The 19,631-nt window shown below is 39.8% G+C and overlaps 1 protein-coding gene across 1 annotated transcript in view; it reads left to right on the top strand.

The window, feature by feature from the left end:
• Positions 1-16,817, top strand: part of LOC103581550 (coagulation factor VIII-like) — a 26,120-nt gene extending 9,303 nt beyond the window's left edge. The window contains exon 5 of the mRNA XM_008563360.1: positions 14,851-16,817. Coding sequence (XP_008561582.1) covers positions 14,851-15,006 — 156 coding nt within the window. The 3' untranslated portion in view covers positions 15,007-16,817. The remainder of the gene's footprint in view (positions 1-14,850) is intronic.
• The last annotated feature ends 2,814 nt before the right edge of the window (positions 16,818-19,631 follow it).

The raw sequence follows: 19,631 nt of genomic DNA, 5'->3' as shown, positions 1-19,631 counted from the left end.
GGTAAAAAAAAAAAAAAAAAAAAAAAAAAAAAAAAAAAAGGAGAGTTATCTGTGAATGATGGCAGGGCCTTGCCCCAAAATCCTGAGGGTGTCTGCTGTGATTCACTCTAGGGGCCTGCCAAAGGCTCCAAACAGCATCCTATCTGCCACTGACACCTCCAGGACCATTGGTCTGCTGGATCATGTGGCCCAAGGGGCAGAATGGCTTGCACAGCAGCCTGGACCTGTTGCAGAGCCTTCTCCTGTTCTGGGCCCCACTCAAAATTAGCAGCCTTTCAGGTCACTGATGGTCTGGAGTAACACATGCACACCTAAATAAGGAATATTTTGCCTCCAAAATCCACAGAGCCCCACTAGGTGTTGTGCTTCTTTTTTGGCTGTAAAATGTGCCAGATGCAGGAATTTATTCTTTGCCATAGAAGGGATATCTTGACACACCCCACACCATTGGAACCCTAGAAATTTCTCTGAGGCAGAAGGCCCCTAAATTTTTGTCATACATATTTCCCTCCCTCTGGCATGCATATGTCTTACCAATAAATATAGAATAGTTCCCACTTTTTGCTCACTAGGTCCAGATAAACATAATATCAGTGTAATGGACCAGTGTGCTGCCTTGTGGAAGGGAAAGGTGAGCAAGATCCCTGCAAACTAAATTATGACATAGGGTAGAAGAGCTGATATATCCCTGAGGTAGGTCAATGACATTGTATTGCTGGCCTTGCCAGCTGAAAGCAGACTGCTTCTGGTGGGCTTTATCAACAGGTATGGAGAAAAAGTATTTGCCAGATCAATAGCTGCATAACAGGTACTAGGGGATGTGTTAATTTGCTCGAGCAATGAAACCACATGTGGTACAGCAGCTGCAATCAGAGCCACCACTTAGTAACGATAATCCGCTGTCATTCTCCAGAATCCATCTGTCTTCTGCACAAGTCAAATAGGAGAGTTTAAAGAAGCTGTGGTGGGAATTGCCATCCCTGTGTCTTTCAGGTCCTTGATGGTGGCACTAATCTGTGCAATCCCTCCAGGAATACAGCATTGGTTTTGGTTTACTATTTTTCTAGGTAAAGGCAATTCTAGTGGCTTCCACTTGATCTTTGCTACTGTAATAGATCTCACTCCACAGGTTGAGGAGCCAATGTGGGGATTCTGCCAGCTACTGAATATGTCTGTTTCAATTAATGCATCTTAAAACTGAGAAAATACCACAGGATAGGTTTGTGGACCCACTGGGCCCACTGTGAGACGAACCTGAGCTAAAGCTCTATTGATAATTTGACCTCCATAAGCTCCTCTCCTCTGACTGATGAACCACAGTGATGTTTGGGGTCTTCTGAAGTTAGTGTTGGTTCAGATCCAGTGTCCAATAGTTCTTGAAACGTCTGATTATTTCCTTTTCCCCAATGCACTGTCACCCTGATAAAAAGCTGTAGGTCCCTTTGGGGAAAGCTGGGAGAATAATAAACAGTATAAATTTGGGGAAGTCCATAGGGATCCCTCCTTCATTCAAAGGGTTCTGGGTCTGTAACTAGCTTATGTCTGGAAATTGAATGGTCATGACTGTCTGTTTTTATGATTCAGCTTAGACATTTCTCCACTTGCCCTAGAACTTTTCTGCTTATGCAGATCAAGTAAGACTTTAGTCAGCTTTCTATCTATTCACTTCTAGAAACACCATGATCTACTAGCCAACACGATAGTTCTGCACAAGTCAGATTATTCTGATTGCTGCTCTGCCTCTGTGGTTACTCTACAGTAACCACACCCACCTCACCTTTGGTAGTTGCTTGCTGCCACTTGGCCCCTGCCACCTCAGGATCAAATTACTCTCACTGCATTTAGGTTTCCCAACTTAGTAACCGCAGTTCCCAATTTAAGGTCTGGCCTACAGAGAACAATCACAAAGCTTCTCAAGGATGCTAGGGCTCCCCTCACATTGATTTCCCAGAGTTGTGGTGAAAGGTACATCTTCTGGACCCTCCTGACATGGGTGAGTAGATCTTAAATGACAAAACCACCATAACATTCCAATCTCCCTAAGCCTTTGAATCTCTTTCTCTACATTAATCCAAGGAAAATCCAGCATTTCTTACTCACTGTGGGCCATCTTTTGGTCCATGTTTCAACCAACCAACCAACCAACCAAGCAAACAAACTGTTTGAGCCCTTTTTAACTTCCTGAGCCATAAAATTAAATGCAGAATCTCTGCTTAGTGGGCCCATATCAATAAATCAGCCAGATACAGCTTTGTGTTTCTTCTACCATGATTCCACATCCTCAATATTCATTCCCACACATATCTCCTGGATTTCTGCTTGTATAAAATAGAAAATGCAAGTCGTTTTTCTGGAGTGTATCACACCTCCTCATGGGTCGCACTTTGCACCTTACCTTTAGGGTCCTGCTGGGACCTGAGTCTAGTTACAGGTCTAGAGGCAAAGAGGGCTGGGAGAGGTGGGTCCTGAGGAAAATCAGCATTGTCTTGCATGGCAGCTGCCTCAGGGGAGGTGGTTACAGTTTTGTCAGGCAATACACGTTAATCCTCTCAGATGGGAGTAGAGAGGCCATTTCCACCGTAGATGGGGAGGCTGCATCCACTGGAAATGGAGAGGACTTATATTAGTCCATTTTCTATTGCTTATAACAGAATACCTGAAACTGGGTAATTTACAAAAAAATGAAATTTATTTCTTACAGTTTTAGAATCTGGGAAGTCTAAGGTCCAGGGGGTGCATTTGGTGAGGGACTTCTTGGTGGGGAGTCTCTGCAGAGTTCCGAGGCAATGCAGGCAGTCACATGACAAGAATGGCAAGAGTGTTGTTTCATGTGCTTTCCTAATAAAGCCACTAGTCCACACCCATGATAACCCATTAAACCATCAACCCATTAATCCATGAATGGATTAATCCATTCATAAGAGCATAGTCGTCATGATCCAATGACCTCTTAAAGGCTCCACCATTTAACATTGCCACATTGGGGATATTCCACGTGAGCTTAGGAGGGGACAAACATTCAACCCATGTTATTCTGCCCCTGACCCCCCACAGCTCATGTATTTCTCACATACAAATATATTCATTCCATGCCCATATCCCCAAAGTCTTAATTCATTTCAGCACCAACTCCAAAGTCCAAAGTTCCATCTGTGGAATCAAAACAAAAGAAAGACCAGCCCAGAGCAAGTCCAAAACAGCAGAGCAGAAATTAAATCTTTTTTTTTTCACTCCAGTAAAATCTTTATTTCCTTTTTGCCTTGATTTTTAAGTCTATTTATATTTTTAAAAACTTTTTTTTTTAATTTTTATTTTTTTATTTTTTATTTTTTTTTTTGTTAAATTTTTATTTTGTCAATATACACTGTATATGATTATTATGGCCCATCACCGACACCTCCCTCCCTCCTCCCTCCCTCCCCTCCCCCCCAAGAATGTCCTTTCCATTTGCTTGTTGTAACAACTTCATGAAAGTATAGTTGTTATATCTTCTTCCCCACCCCCACCCCCCGGTTTTTTTTTGTGTGTGTGTATGTGGGTGAATTAATTTGTTTGTTTTTTTTAGTTTGATATAGTCCCCTTTGTTTATTTTTCCTTTGGTTGCCTGTGCTTTTGGGGTCGTATTCATGAAGTCTGTGCCCAGCCCTATTTGCTGAAGGGTTTCTCCTATGTTTTCTTTAATAAGTTTTATTGTTTCGGGGTGTATATTTAAATCCTTGATCTATTTTGAGTTGATTTTAGTACATGGTGAGAGATGTGGGTCTAGTTTCAATCTCCTGCAAATGGATATCCAGTTATCCCAGCACCCTTTGCTGAAGAGGGAGTCCCGACCCCAGTGAATAGGCTTGATGCCTTTGTCGAAGATCAAATGGCAGTAAGTGCGTGGGTTGATTTCAGGGTGCTCTATTCTATTCCATTGGTCAGAGTCTCTGTTTTTATACCAGTACCATGCTGTTTTGGTTATTGTGGCTTTGTAGTATAGTTTAAAGTCAGGTAGAGTAATACCTCCAGCTTTATTTTTTTTGCTCAGCATTGCTTTGGCTATTCGTGGTCTTTTGTTATTCCAGATAAATGACTGTATAGTTCTTTCCATTTCTGAGAGAAATGTCATAGGAATTTTGATGGGAATTGCATTAAATTTGTATATTACTTTGGGTAGAAATTAAATCTTAAAGCTGGATAATAATCTCCCTTGACTCTGTGTCTGGCATTCTCTGCACACTAGTGTGGGGATTGGGCCTCCAAATCCTTGAGCAGCCTTGCTCCTATGGCTTTCCTGGAATCAGCCCATCCTTCAGCTCTCCCAGGCTGGCATTACTTGCTGGTAGCTCTACAGTTCTGGGGTCTCAGTGGTGGTCTCACTCCCACAGTTCCACTAGGCATAGCCCTGATGGGGGTTCTTTCATGCAACTTTGACTGCAAATTTCCATTCAGCATTGCTCTAGTGGAGGCTTTCTGCAGTGTCTCTACCCCACTGACAAATCTCTTCCTGGGCCACCAGGCTTTTCCATATGTCTTTTGAAATCTGGATGGAGGCTGCAATGCCTCCATAGCTCTTTCATTCTACTAGCCAGTAGACGTAACACCATGTGAACAGCACAAAGGCTTCTGGCTTGCATCTTCTGAAGCTTTGAGTTCAGCAGCACCTGGGAACAATTTAGCCATGGCTGTAGCAGCTGGAGCAGCCAGGGTGCAGGGAACAGCATCCCAAAGGGGCCCTGGACATCCAGCCCATGGAGGGGGCCCTGGGCCTCTTCCCTAAAACCATTCCATCTTTCTAGGCCTCTGGACCTGTGATGGGAGGGGCAGCCTCAAAGATCTCTGGAGTGCATTCAAGATCTTTCTTACATTCTCTTGATAATTCCTTCTTTCTGTACTAATCTCTTTAGCTACAGCCTTAGTTTCCTCTCCTTAACACACTTTTTTAATTTTTTGTGGCCAGGCTGAGAGTTTTCCAATTTTTTACATTCCGCTTCCCTTTAATTTTAAATTCTATCTTTAAGTCATCTCTTTTATCTCTCATTTCACTGTAAAAGTAGCCATGCAATAGCCTGAGTGCTTTGCCGCTTAGATATTTCTCCTGTCAAATACCCCGGTGCATCACTCCACATTCCATAAAGCCCTCATGCATGGAAACAATGCAGCTAAGTTCTTTGACAGTTAACAATAAGGGCGACCTTTGCTCCAGTTTTCAATAAACTCCTCCTTATTTCCATTTGAGACCTCCTCAGAATAGTCTTTACATTGCATATTTTTTATCAGCATTCTGGTTGCCACCACTTAACCAGTCTCTAAGACATTCCAAACTTTCCCTAGTCCTCTTGTCTTCTAAGCCCTCACTAGAATCTAGGCTTTTTATAGCCTGTATCCCCAAATTCCTCCAGCTTCTGCCCTTTACCTAGTTCCAGAACTGCTTCCACATTTTCAGGTAGTAGTTGTCAGCAACAGCCCCACTTCTTGGTGCCAATTTTCTGTATTAGTCTGCTTTCTTATAACAAAATACCTGAAACTGAGTAATGTATAAAGAAAAGAGGTTTGTTTCTTACAGTTTTGGAGGCAAAAAGTTTGAAGTCCAGGGGGTGCATCTGTTGAGGGCCCTCTTCTTGGTGGAGAGTCTCTACAAAGTTCCTAGGTGATGCAGGCAATCACATGACAAAAAATGGCAAGACTGCTATTTTATGTGCTCTTCTTATAAAACTACCAGTCCAGACCCATGAAAACCCATTAAACCATTAACCCATTACTACATTCATGAGTGCATAGTCCTCATGATCCAATTGCCTCTTAAGGGCCCCACCTTTCAACATTGCTTCATTGGGGACCAGTCTTCCACATTAGCTTTGGAGGGCACAAACATTCAACCCATATCAGGCTTCTTTCACTGATGATTGAGAGTCTGTTTCCACAGGCAAAGACTCATCAGAACTTAGGGGCTCAATGTCACCAGCTTTATCTTCCCACACGTCCCCATTCCAATTTTCAGGATCCTGTTGCTTCCCAAGCAATGCCCTTACTTTAACAGTAGACACCCTATGAGGCTGGGAGTTCAACTTGCATTGCAATTCAACTAGTCACAGGATGAGATTTTGAGTTTTATTTTCAGCAATCTCAGCACTGCAGTTACAGGAGATAGGGTCTCCTTCAAGGCACACATAGAAGCTTTCAGATTATTTATGGAGTTTTGAACTGGGAATTCAAATCCCTACACTCATCCTTTTCTTTACTCACTTTGTCCAGCAATATTGGGAGCAACCAGCCAATCTCATTATATTTATTAGTTTGACAAACATGTTCGTAAGTCACCCAGATCCTTGCTTCTTATAAGTGGTTGATTAGATATCCAATGAAGATATTTTGCATATCTATATTGCCAGATAATGACATGGACTATCTTTACTACTGGAAATAGAGTCATTCATGCCTTTAAATCTAATCACATTTAAGAACCAATTCCAGAAATCCAAGAATCAATTCAGAAAACTCATCCTTAAAATTCTTTTTCTCTAGAACCAGTCTTGGTATAAAAATCTTTATTAGTCAGGATTCTCCAGAGAAACAGAACCAATAGGAGATACACACACACACACACACACGCACACGCACACACACACACACATTTATTATAAGGAATTAGCTAACATGATTATGGAGGCTGACAAGTCCCAAGATCTGCAGGGTGAGTTGGCAACCTGGAGATGTAGGAGAACTGATGGTGTAGTTCCAGTCCAATTCTGAAGGCCTGAAAATGAAGAGAAGTAATGGCATAGTTCCAGTTCAAAGACTAGCAGGCTCAAGACCCAGGAAGAGCTAAAATGTTTCAGTTCAAGCCTGAAGGCAGGAAAAGGCTGAGGTCCCAGTTCAAAGATAGTCAGGTAGAAAGAATTCTCTCTTACTCTGAAGAGGGTCAGCCTTTTTATTCTATTCAGGCCTAAAAACTGATTGGACAAGATTAATCCACATTAGGAAGGGCAACCTGCTTTATTCAGTCTACCAATTCAAATGTTAATCTGACTAAAAATCACTCTCACGGACACACACAGAATAAAGTTTGATCAAATATATGAGCATCCCATGACCCAGTCAAGTTAATATATAAAATCAACCATTATAATGAGGTACCTAGAACAGGCAGATTCATAGAGACAGGAAGTAGAAGAAAGATTACCAGGTGGTATGGGGAGGGGAGAATGAATAGTTGTTGTCTAATTACTACAGTTTTTGTTTGGGATGATGAAAAAGTTCTGGACATGGATAGAGGTGATGGTTGCACAACATTGTGAATGTACTTGATGCCACTGAACTGTACACTTAAAATGGTTGAAAGGATAAATTTTATATTACGTACATTGTAACACAATGAGAAATGCTATGTCACTGACAATACATACTTCTTAACACATTGCTATACTCAGCAAAGAAAAGGAAATCTCCAGCAACAACAGCAAAAAACCACAAGCTTTTATTTAAAAATTATGAGCTGAAATCAGAGCAGAGAGAGGTAAAAAATAAACAAATATCAAAAGGAAGACCTTCCCTCAGGGAAAATGCCCATATTAGTGTCGTTCTTGGTAGACATAGCTTTGAGCAAAATACAAGGAGAAGTGTCTGTGAGACTTCTGCATTAAGTCATAACACCAGAAGGGAACTAAAGTGGTTGCAGAGCACTAGCACTGCCTGGCACCTGGAAGAACCATTCTCAAATCCACTCTAGAGGAAAGAACCCCCGTTTTAGGCCTCCAGAATTCCCACATATTAAAATTTTTAGTGGGTGTGGTATTTCCTTTTGGAGTGATAGAAATGTTCTTGAACTAGATATTGGTGATGGCTACACAGCATTGTGAATGTACTAAATGCCACTGAATTTTATACTTTAAAATGGCTAAAATGGTAAATTTTATGTTGTGTGCATTTTATCACATAAAATATGTCAGAAGACATGTGCATTACCATAGTGAGCGATAATCTGACACCATATTTCTGAACAATAGTGAAAATCAGAAAATAATAAATCTTTGCAATGCTAAGAGCAAAGATCTGACTCCCACACCCCCAAAAGAAAACCTAATGAAAATTTCTGTTATACATTAAAGCAAAAAAAGTAAGAAAGTTTCAGACATACATGAATAATTTTACCACCCAAACATATTAAAAAGTTACAGAATAAAAACATATTACATAAGAGGGTAAAATGCAGGAATAAAGACAGGTTACTATCTGTGTAAATCTAAATAAACATAGACTTTTTAAAACAATATAAAAGCTTATATTACTTGAATACATAAAATATATTCTGGGGTTAAAATATATACATATATGTAAGTTTATTATATGGGGTGTCTAAAGCAGTCAAATTCATAGAAACAGAAAGTAGAATGGTGGTTACTGGAGCTAGGGGGAAGGGGAAATGGGAAGGGGCAGCTATCAAGCAGAAAACAAAGCCAAATGGAATTTATTCCTAAGAACTGGTGGGATGATGGACCGTGCCTGATCTGCTAAATGCCATTGTGCACCCATAAAATGCTTTAAGAAAGATGCTATGTAAGGCACAAGCTTTGAAAGATGTAAACTTTGGTAACTGAAGTTAATACAACTTACATTTTTAGAGGTGTGAGTTAACACCAATTGGTTGAAAGCTGTTATGAGCTGAATTGTGTCCCCCAAAATTCATATGTTGAAGTCCTAACCTTCAGTACCTCAAAATGTGACCTTATTTGGAGATATGATCTTTAAAGAGGTAATTATGCTGAAATGAGGTCATTAGGGTGGGCCTTATTTCGATATGACTGGTGTCCATATGAGAAGAAAAGATTAGGGCACAGACAGGCACACAGGAAAAACCACACGATGACACAGGAAGATGCCATCTAAAAACCAAGGAGCAAGGCCTCAGGAGAAACTAACCCTGGCAACACCTTGATCTCAGACCTCTAGCCTCCAGAATTATGAGACAATAAATTTCTATTGTTTAAGCAAAATGTGTGTGTGTGTGTGTGTGTTTGTGTGTGTGTGTGTGTGTGTGTGTGTGTGTGTGTGTGTGAATTTAGAACATATGAAAACAATAGCATAAAAGTTAGAATGGGGGTAAATAGAATAAAGAGTTCTAAAATTCTTGTATTAACTAGAATGTAAAAGTGTTGATTAACATTAAACCTTGATGATTTGATGCATGTTATAATTTCTAGAATAACCAGTAAGTAATAGAATATAAATAGAATATAAAGTAGGGTGTATGGCAGAAGAAAACATATGAAAGGATAAAATATACTCAATAAATCTAAATAAAAGCAAGCAAGGGAGATAAACATTAAACAGTTTCAGGAAAAATAGCAAGTTAAGGGCTGACCCTGTGGCTCACTCAGGAGAGTGCAGCATTGGGAGCGCCGAGGTCGCCAGTTCAGATCCTATATAGGGATGGCCGGTGCACTCACTGGCTGAGCGCAGTGCAGGCGACACCATGCCAAGGGTTGCGATCCCCTTACCGGTCACAATAATAAAATAAAATAAAATAGCAAGTTAAGATGGTAGATTTAAATCCAAATATAACAGTAATTATGTATAATATGAATGGAACAAATATTCCGGTTGAAAGACAAAGATTTTCAAGTTAATCAAAAAGCAAAAGCAAATTCAGTGTATTTTACAAGAGACATTTCTAAAACATTGCATACAGAAAAGTAGTAAGTCAAAAATAGAAAAAGAAATTATGGAAATATCATCTAAAAGATACTCAAGAAGGAATAGAAAACCTTGAAACTCCTATAAACTTTGAGGAATTGAATTGTTATTCAAAAATTTTCCCATAAAAACTCCAAGTCCAGATAGCTACACTAAATATTCTACCAAATTTTCAAGGGAGAAATAATACCAATCTCACAAAGATTCTTCCAGAAAATAAAAGATTGTACATTATCCAACTCTCTTATAATGGTAGCATAACATCGACAATAAAACTCAACAAGGACAATATTAGAAAGGAAAATAATAGGCCTTTTTTATTCATGAACATAAATCCCAAACAAAATATTAGCAATATGGATCTAAGTTGGATTTATCCTAGGAATGCAAGGTTAGCTTAAATATTAAAAAATTCATATAATTTATCACATTAATAGACTGATGTATTATATGACCAATTAATGCTGGAAAAGCATTTCCTAAAATTCAAAGTCTGTTCTTTTTCATTAATTATTTTTATTTATACATCTTTATGGGGTACAGAGTTGACTATCAGTATTTGTGTACACTATGTGATGATCAAATCAATATTATTAGCATGTTCATCATTACAAATCGTAGTTAATTTTTGTGTCCCTTACCCAACTGCTCTCTAGTCCTTCTCCCCTCAACATCTGTTCTTAATTTAAAAATTAGCAGAGTAAGATTAGAAGGGAAATTATTTAATCTGATAAAGGATATTCACAAAAATTTTACAACAAATATCATATTTATGATGAAACACAGAAAGCTTTCCCTTTGAGGCTGAGAACATGGTAAGGATACTCACTGCACCAGTTACATATTGCTGTATAACAAAGTACCCCAAACTTGCTAGGGTTTTGCTGGCCCTTCCTACACAGAATTTTTTTTAACCTTATTGCACTGCTTAAGACATCCAATATAGTTTTAAACAAAACTGGATATGGCAGATTAAAGACAACTGTAAATTCTTTTACACTCCTTGGTCTGATCCATGTGGTGTCAGCAGAAATGGTGGATTAATCTCCTTCCTAGATGGTTCTTCATTCACATGTCTGGTGCCTTGGTTTTTCCTTGATCTTTTTATCTACGTGGTGTCTCATCCTTCAGGGCCTCTCCACATGTCTTGGCTTCTCACAGCATAGTGGTCTCAGTGTAGTTTCTTTTCTTACCTAAGAGCTAGATTACAAGAAACCGAGGTGGAAGCTGCCAGTCCTCTTCAAGAACTGACGTAGTGTCACTTCTGTCATACTCTATTGGTTCAAAGAATCAACGGCCGACCCATGTTTAGAATGAAGCAAAATAGACCCACCTCTTCATGGATGTAGTGTAAAAGAGTTCATAGTTATCTTTAATCTTCCATATTCACTTTTATTAAAAACTGTATTGGATGCCCTAAGCAGTGCAGTAACGTAAGAAAAAATAAATTGTATAAGGATCGGAAAAGATGAAACAAACTCATTGTGTGTGTAAGATATGATGGCATGCATAGAAAATTCAAAAGAATGTATATATAAATTATTAGGGTTAATAAAAGAATTTTTCAAGCTTGCTTAAAGCAAAATAAATAGTAAAATTAATTGTATTTTTATATGCGAGAGACAAATAATTGAAATAAGTTTAAGGTAGCATTTAAAAATTCCAAGTGGGCCGGCCCGGTGGCGCACTCGGTAGAGTGCAGCACTTGGGAGTGCAGCGGCGCTCCCACTGAGGGTTCGGATCCCATACAGAGACGGGTCCACTCACTGGTTGAGCGCAGTGCAGGTGTGACACCGAGGGTTGTGATCCTGTTGCCAGTCGTGGTATGGGCGCGACACTGACTGAGGGTTGCGATCCCGTTACCGGTCACGAAAAAAGACAAAAAGGGAAAAAAAAAAAATTCCAAGTGAATTGCACATTCCTTCCTGTAAGATAATGGCTGCTGCCTAAATCTCTCCACACAGTCTTCAGAAACCACACATACACACACACATGCACGCACACACACAATTTAAAATTGTGAATAAAACTACCCATAACTCACCTACAGAATAACTAGAAGACAAAGAATACTATAAGTTTCCATTTACAAGTAAGAAATAAACATCCAAAGCCAGCAGACCCAGCTCCAGAGCTTACTCTGAATAGAGTTCAGGACAGACTGTGCAAAAAAGAGGAAAGATCACTGTGGGACCTAGTGGTGGCGGAACACCGGTAAAATCACTTCTGAAAAGAGAAAGTCCCCCCTCTGTGCAATGAAATACTAATGTTTGGGACCTTCATTGGCTTCAGGGGAACTGAAAGGAAAGGGATTGAAAGTCTATGGGACTAGAGGTGATGAATGAAGGAAGAAAGCAAATGGTGGAAATTAAGTGTCCTATAAAAATAAAAGTGAATCAAAAAATCACCAGACACACAAATGTCTTCAGGTCCCATCTATTGAATAAATTGCACTTCACTTTATTAACAGTAGAGGATGCTCCTGGACTAAGAAACCTCTGCCTACATAAAATCACCTCTTATTGCTGGAACGAGAAAATAGAAGCATTTTCTAAGTGAACAGAAAATGTCGTATGAGGTAGATGGATGGTAGCATTGTTCTTGATTTTTCACTCACTCTTTCCTTGAAAGCCTCACTGAATTTAGGCATAGCCGTATGCCTCATTTTGACCAATAGAATGTGAGTGGATATGACAGACGCCACTTCTACACAGAAGCTGTACATGGGATTGTGTGTTTGACTCAGTCTGTTGTGCCTCTGCTTCAGGCTCCAGACTTTGAGCCTGTAGAACTATGATGGAATAAATAAATTTCTTTTGTTTTTAAGCCACCAAGTTCATGGTAATTTGTTATGGCAGCCCCAGAAAACGAATACAAACTAATACAGGGAATATGTTAGAGTTGAATTAGAAGTGTCTTTAAGAAAGCAGTAATCTTAAAGATATGTTTCTTAGCACTGTCTGCAGAGAGGGCCTAGAAGTACTGACACCACAGTAGCAATGAGCATTCCCCAGGCACGGGTCTTGGTCTCTAAACACCATTTCCCAGTAAAAGGAATCTGGTCTCCTTAGAGAAATGACTGACTCCAAGTCTGGAGCAAGGAAACTGCCAGGTGATCTTGGAACAACGTGCTGTGCTAGAATGCAAGGAAGCACACTCGAAGACTAACGGGGTCATGTGAAAAAAAGGAGCTGGCTTGGAGGGCTTCCTATTGGCCAGATGTGAGACAATTTGAACATCAAAAAGAATAATAGTAGTAATGGATTATAATACATAGAATGAAGAATGGATCCAGGAATCCACAATCATAGTAAAAATAAATAAATAAATAAATAAATAAATAAAGGGGGATGGGAAGCTTTTCTTCACAGGGGAGTTACAGCTAATAAACATAAAAGAAATGACAAAATTGGAAAATCAATTTGCAACCATCAGTATACTATAGAACACTTGTAAGGAACTTTAATGGATGCTAAAAACCACTGGATGAAAGCTTGTTGGGGAACAGAATACATGCATGGTCTCAAAGTATTACTCCATGGACTGTTAGTAAAGGGAAATGGTTACCTTTATAACAGAGAGACTGGGTGGACACCATCTTAACCAAATGATTAAACTTAGCATCATCAATAATGGAATAAACTGGCATCATGTGTCCCTTAATTTGGTGCAAAATCTAATCAGGAGATGACAGTCATTCAAATTTAGAATGTGGGACATTCTACAACACAAGTGTGCTGGACACTTAAAAGTGTCAATGTCATGAAGAACAAAAAAAGACCAGAGACTAGGGGTCTCGTCTAGATTAAAGGAGACTTGAGAGAGAGATGACAAGTCAATGCAATGTGTGATCTTTTATTAGATTCTGTACAGGAAAAACTGTATATTGGATATCACTATAATAACTGTAAAATTTTGAATATTAGATAATATTGTGTTAATATTACATTTGTTGGGTGTAATGATGGTATTCTGTGGTTACATAGAAAAATGACCTTATTCTCAGGTTTGGCATACTGAAGTATTTGAAATAAAATGCCATGATGTTTACAATTTTCTTTCAAAATGTTCCAAAAAAAAGTGTGTGTGTGTGTGTGTGTGTGTGTGTGTGAGCGAGAGAGAGAGTAAATATCTCAATATGTTAACAGTTGATGAATCTAGGTGAAGGATTTAAGGGTGTTCATTGTATTATTCCTTCAATTTCTCTAGGTAGATAATTTTTCAATGAAGCCTTCTTTGAAGGGAAATAATAAGGATGAAGTCTAACAAAAAGATTTACAAGCCTCAAAATATGCCATAAACATTTGTCAAACAATTTCAGAACAGAGACCTTATGTTTCTCAAAAGTTTTATCAAATGCAAACTTCACTTCCACCAGTTTTTATGATATATTTGCCATGTTACATACATACGCTATATATTCTATGGGCTGAAGATAAAACAGTGATCTGGCCTTTGCCGTCATGGAGCTAACATTTAATGGTGGAGACAGAGGAAACAGTCAGTAAGCACGTAAACAGGTAAACAAGTGGAGATTTAGAATAAAAAGGACTCCTACCTGGGATGAGGAAGAGCTTTTTAAAGAGGTGCCATTTCAAACGAGACCCAAAGACTACAAAAGACGGATAAAGGCAGAGGGGACCGAAGGGGTAAGAGCCTTCCAAGCAGCGGGGATCACAGGTACCAAGGCTGTTGTGTTCGATAGCGCGGGCGCTGTCTGGGACCCCAAATGCCAGCGTATCTGCAATGCGGGAAACAGAGGCAATGAGATGTGAGACTACGGCAACGACCATATCAGGCAGGGCTTGGAATAAGGAGTTTGGGTCTTATTCTAAGTGACAGGGAAGGTTTTCAGTGGGAGCGTGGCATCAGCAGGTTTATGTACTGAGAAGATCTTTCTGGCTGCCGTGTCTGGGGGAGGTGGCCATACCGTGCGTCACTAGTTTCCACAGTTCCCTGGGTGCTTTCCATAAGCAACCAGGGTTGGGAACCTTGGGGGTCTGTGGAACTAAAGTGAAGAACTTCTTTTGTTCTGCTGGCTAAACTGTGTGTGATCGTGTTATTTCACGCCGCGTTTGCAGGCTTTCTTCCCACTGTGAGTGATTGGCGGGGGGCGCTGTACACATGATAATGTTTCCAGCAAACCACGAATCAATGCTGTCTTTCCTCTTTCAGGTTTTTCAGGGAAATCAAGACTCCTTCACAGCCGTGGTGCACTCCCTGGATCCACCGCTGCTGACTCGCTACCTTAGAATCCACCCCCAGAGCTGGGCGCAGCACATCGCCCTGAGGCTGGAGGTTCTGGGCTGTGAAGCGCAGCAGCTGTACTAGGGGTGGCCCTGCAGCCCGGCCCGGCCCGCCGCCCGTCCTCACGCAGGGCCCGGCCTCCAGATGACCTCCTGCCCCACACCGGCCACGGCGCCGTCATTTTTCTAAGTATTTAACCTGTACAGTTCTGGCAGACACTGCCCTGAAGCTTCCCACATTGATTGTCCTTAATCCCGTGTTTCTGGAGGGCGTTGCGTGCCATGTAACTCCGGCCCATTCTCTGCAGCTGCAGTCAGTGCAGCTGGTCCCTCCTTCCTGTGGAACTAGGCAGAAGGCGCTGGAGAGAAACCCGCGTGGAAAGCCAGGTCTCTCACAGAGCCACCATTTCCTCTGTTGTACAAAAACAATGTGTTTTAAAGTTGGCATGATGTAAACGTTTCAGATTAAGCTTTATACATTTAAAATAAAACTCTCACTTTATTATCCTGGTCAAACATGGAACAAAACATGTTTTGAGATCATGTCAACACAACCTTGGAGTCAAAATGCACGTCAGTTTGACAATCTGTGAAATGGAGATAAAAGAACGACCACATCAAAATTTATTTTTGCCACCTTATAGGTAGATATGATTCTCTTATTTAGTCATCTTGGGACATTGTTACCTCAAAAACCAGTATTCTTAAACTGAGGCTCTTAGGTGAGGTTCAGAAGCCCGTAAATCCCCTGAAATGATATACAGCATTCTGCATGAATGCATGTGTGCATTTTCCTGACAAGAGCGTCCACAGATTTAAAAAGATTTTTAAAGGGGAGTTCAATTTATTCTCAGAAGGATGCAGAAATAAAGCCATTTGGTCTTAATTCTAACCAACATAAAAATAGGTCAGGGGTATGGAATTATTGGGAACCTCAAAATAAAATGACAATGTCCTCTTGAAATTTGTGGTGGCTGAGAAAGGTAATGAGGATAATAGGCTTCCAAAGGACATATTTTTAATATTTCTGTGGAAAAATGAGAAAACTACATGGCTGTCTTTATAAGAGATACAAGCTTTGTAATTCTAATAAAGCACTTATTTTATTCCATCCTTCACCTGATCCTGCTGAAACAACATAACAGAAATGTGCCAGGGATCATTTTTTACCATGACTGAAAACGAGAGTCCCACTTACATAGCGGAAATATCAAAGAGTCAGAAGAAAATTGAACTGGCAAAAACAGAGAAAAAACATTCCAGTCTGCCACGTCCACCACGCGAGAGGAGCCCACACCTCGCCCCACCCCCATAACGTTGTGACAGGTTTACCGCTCCTTCCATCCGCCTGTCCCCTGCACTGTGACTACACAAACATCTCCTGATGGTAAAGGGGACTAGAGGAAACGATAAGCCATAGAGCAGTTGGACGAAGCATCCAAAGTTTGCAACCCCGAGCAATTTGAAAACAGGAGTCCCTAATATAAGAGAAAAATGTATCCCGGTCTCAGAAAAGGCTAGAGAAAGGCTGCTTTTTTTCCATGCTAGAGCATTTTCTATTAATCTTGCTTGACTCTGCTCTGCAGACCCAACTGCTGAAGGTGCAAATGATTTATAGTCCTATAAAGTTCAGCAAGGTAAGAGGTTAACTTAAGAAATCAATAAGTTGTTTTGTCATATAGCCTGATGCAGGAGTTAACCCCAAAGACGATATGGTCTCATTTCCTGTAAAAGGTTAACCACTCTTATGTCTAACCTAATAATTTTTTTTTGGCATTCTTTTCTCATAGACTATATCCATCTGTATTTCTCAAATGTTCTTGGAACCAGCTCTTTTGTCTTCCTGCTGTTTTCCTCAGTAATGACTTAAATAAAACATTGACATATACAAACAAATGCCTTTGAGAACTGTGTTTTTACACTGGAAATAAAAATGTGAACAAAGATATTTTTAAAATAACTAGAGGCACTGAACAGTAGGATGGATACCTTAGAAAGCTAAACTAGTGAGTGAGAAAACCAGATTAAGTTGAGATCAAAGTAAAAAGTGATATAATTTGTGAGAGGCAAAATAAAAGAAATAAGAAATGGAGCCTCAGTCCAGGAGAAGAGCTTATACAGACTGAGAGAAAAATGAGAAATCGCTGTTCAATGGGCATAAAACTTCAGTGATGCAAGATGAATACGTTCTACAGATCTAGTGTACAACATTGTGCCCGTGGCTAACAGTACTGTATTATGCATTTAAAATTTTGTTAATGGGCCGGCCCGGTGGCGCACTGCGCTAGTGCGCCACTTGGGAAGCGTGGAGGCGCTCCCGCCGAGGGTTCGGATCCCACGTACAGGCCGGTTCCCGCTCACTGGCTGAGCGAGGCGTGGGGGCACCACCGAGGGTTGCGATCCCGTTGCCGGTCCCGGTCCGGTACAGGGGCAACACTGAGGGTTGCGATCCGTTGCCGGACATGGAAAAAGACAAAAAAAAAAAAAAAAAAAATTTTGTTAAGAGGGTAGATCTCATGTTAAATGTTCTTACCACAGTAAAAGAAAAAAAAAAAAGAAGAAGAAGGAAAGTTCAGAGAGGATGTGGCAAAATAAAACAATAGGAGAAAAATTCTTTGAGATGAAATAATAATAATGATAAAAATAAATTTAAATCTTCAGATCAAAGATGGTTCCTTAGTGCAAGGCAGAAATAAATTAAGACCAAAACAAAACATTTCATGGGGCCAATGTTAAATTCCAGAGATAATGCAGAAGAATGAAATTGTGCATTATTTACTAGCATAAACCTGGTCAGGTAGGAAAACAGACACCATTGCTAACCCCAGAAATTTTGCACCATTTTATAATGCTGGTTGAGTTATTTATAAGATCACTGAGATCACAGCAAGTTAGTTTTTAGAAGATTGGTAAGCAAGTTCAATTCCTATGACAAATACAGTTTGTAACTTTAAGTGAACAAATATAATTTCCCATCACAAACATTTTATCAAACATAATTTCAAGATTACAAGTCAACAATCTTTGGAAGAAAAATATTAAAACAAGTCCATCTCTCAGTGTTATAGAAAAGCTGTTTATCCTGTTTAGTAAACATACTATACAGAAACTCAACTTTATGATGGCAGGACACAAGGTATGGGTTTAACTTTAATATTTATCAACTAAATATTTTCTAACTTTCTTCCTCAGCCGTTTAATCAAAGGGTAATGGCTAACAGCACTCCCAGAAACGTATCGGCAACTTCTTTCTTTCAAAGTTTCTCTTTAAGTGTCATTGAAGCTTGTGGGTTATTATTTCATCCATACTGTTAACCAAGACTGAGACTTTCAGTCTCATGCTTTTCAGTTTCTACAATTAAGGATAAAATGTTCAAACATCCTGTCAAAAGAATAAGTTGCGTACAAAGAAGAAAGAATTAGAGTAATACTCACGACAGTCACTTGTTCCTTGTCTACCTCGCATCTCTTCGCTTGGGAAACTGTCCCTCTCACATGCCGCAATATTCCTACCTGGTCCATGTTTTGTGAACCAAAACTCCTTTTTCTTCCTAAACTAGTTTGAGTTGGGTTTCTGTCACTTAAAACCCAAAGCGTATCTTCTAGGCTTCATAAGACAGTGAAGAAAAAAAACACAGAGGTGTAAAAGAAACATTTCCTCATTGTAACCCAAGAATTTTTCCAGCCAAAGTATATGTATTTCCCAGAATATATAATATATATTCACATATCTCTATTTTTATTCCAACCTTTCTCCTATACATAAGCTCGGAATATCCAAGTGCCTGCTGTACATCTTCCCTTGCATATCCCACATATTATATTAATCGTCTTCTCTCCTATATCTGTGGCGTTACCTCTCAGTGAACATGACTATTCACCCAGTTCACCAACCAGAAACTCAAATGTTATCCTTGACATCTCTCTACCTCATTGCATCAATTCCTATAACTCAATAGTGCTACTATCCATTTAACCTCTTACATATTTCTTAATTCACATCCAACTTCATCATTCATCTCTCCTTCAACACCCACTTTGGTGTCATGCTCCCCCTTGCCTTCGGTATTTTATAAAAGTGTCCCTTCTGTATCAAACAATGTCACCTCTCTCCCTGCCACTCCACCAACCTAGCTAATTCCTATTCATCTTTCGTTCTCAGCTTAAACATCAGTTAAACATAATCTCCTCTAGGGGCTTTTCGCGTCTTTTACCATGAGTCCTACTAGTTAGTTTCGTGGTCCCCTCCGTGATGCCCCTACAGCACCTTTACATCATTGTCTTCAAATTGCCCGATAACATCCAACTAAAGATGGTAAAACGAATGAAAGCCTTAACCATCAACCTTCGCTCTCTTCTGAAATTCCAATAAAATAACCATATGATTTTTAAAAGTGGGATGGGGCTGTACAAATCCTCAAGGGAGAGGAGACACGAGCAACAAAATTTTAGAAAGTAGAAAGAAGATGTAGAGTTGTAACCAACTTAGAAAACCCTAGAAAGCTGAATCTTTGGTTGTCAATTGAGAAAGCCAAGAAGCAACTGGATTGATATTATAGAATCCTTCAAAACAGCCAGGAATTGGTGGCTTTGGGTAATTCTGGAAATCAAGGTAAAGATGAGGTGCTAAACTAAGGAAGACTATTTGAGAAAATGCCTAATTAGACAATTTGAGAAGTAGTTTAACCCTACAGTCCTCTTCTCAGCTCC

The sequence above is a fragment of the Galeopterus variegatus genome, unplaced genomic scaffold (assembly GCF_000696425.1).
Source record: "Galeopterus variegatus unplaced genomic scaffold, G_variegatus-3.0.2 Scaffold13319, whole genome shotgun sequence".
NCBI classification, from domain to species: Eukaryota; Metazoa; Chordata; class Mammalia; order Dermoptera; family Cynocephalidae; genus Galeopterus; species Galeopterus variegatus.
The sequence above is the reverse complement of the archived record's forward strand: the minus strand, read 5'-3'. Positions and strand labels throughout refer to the sequence as shown.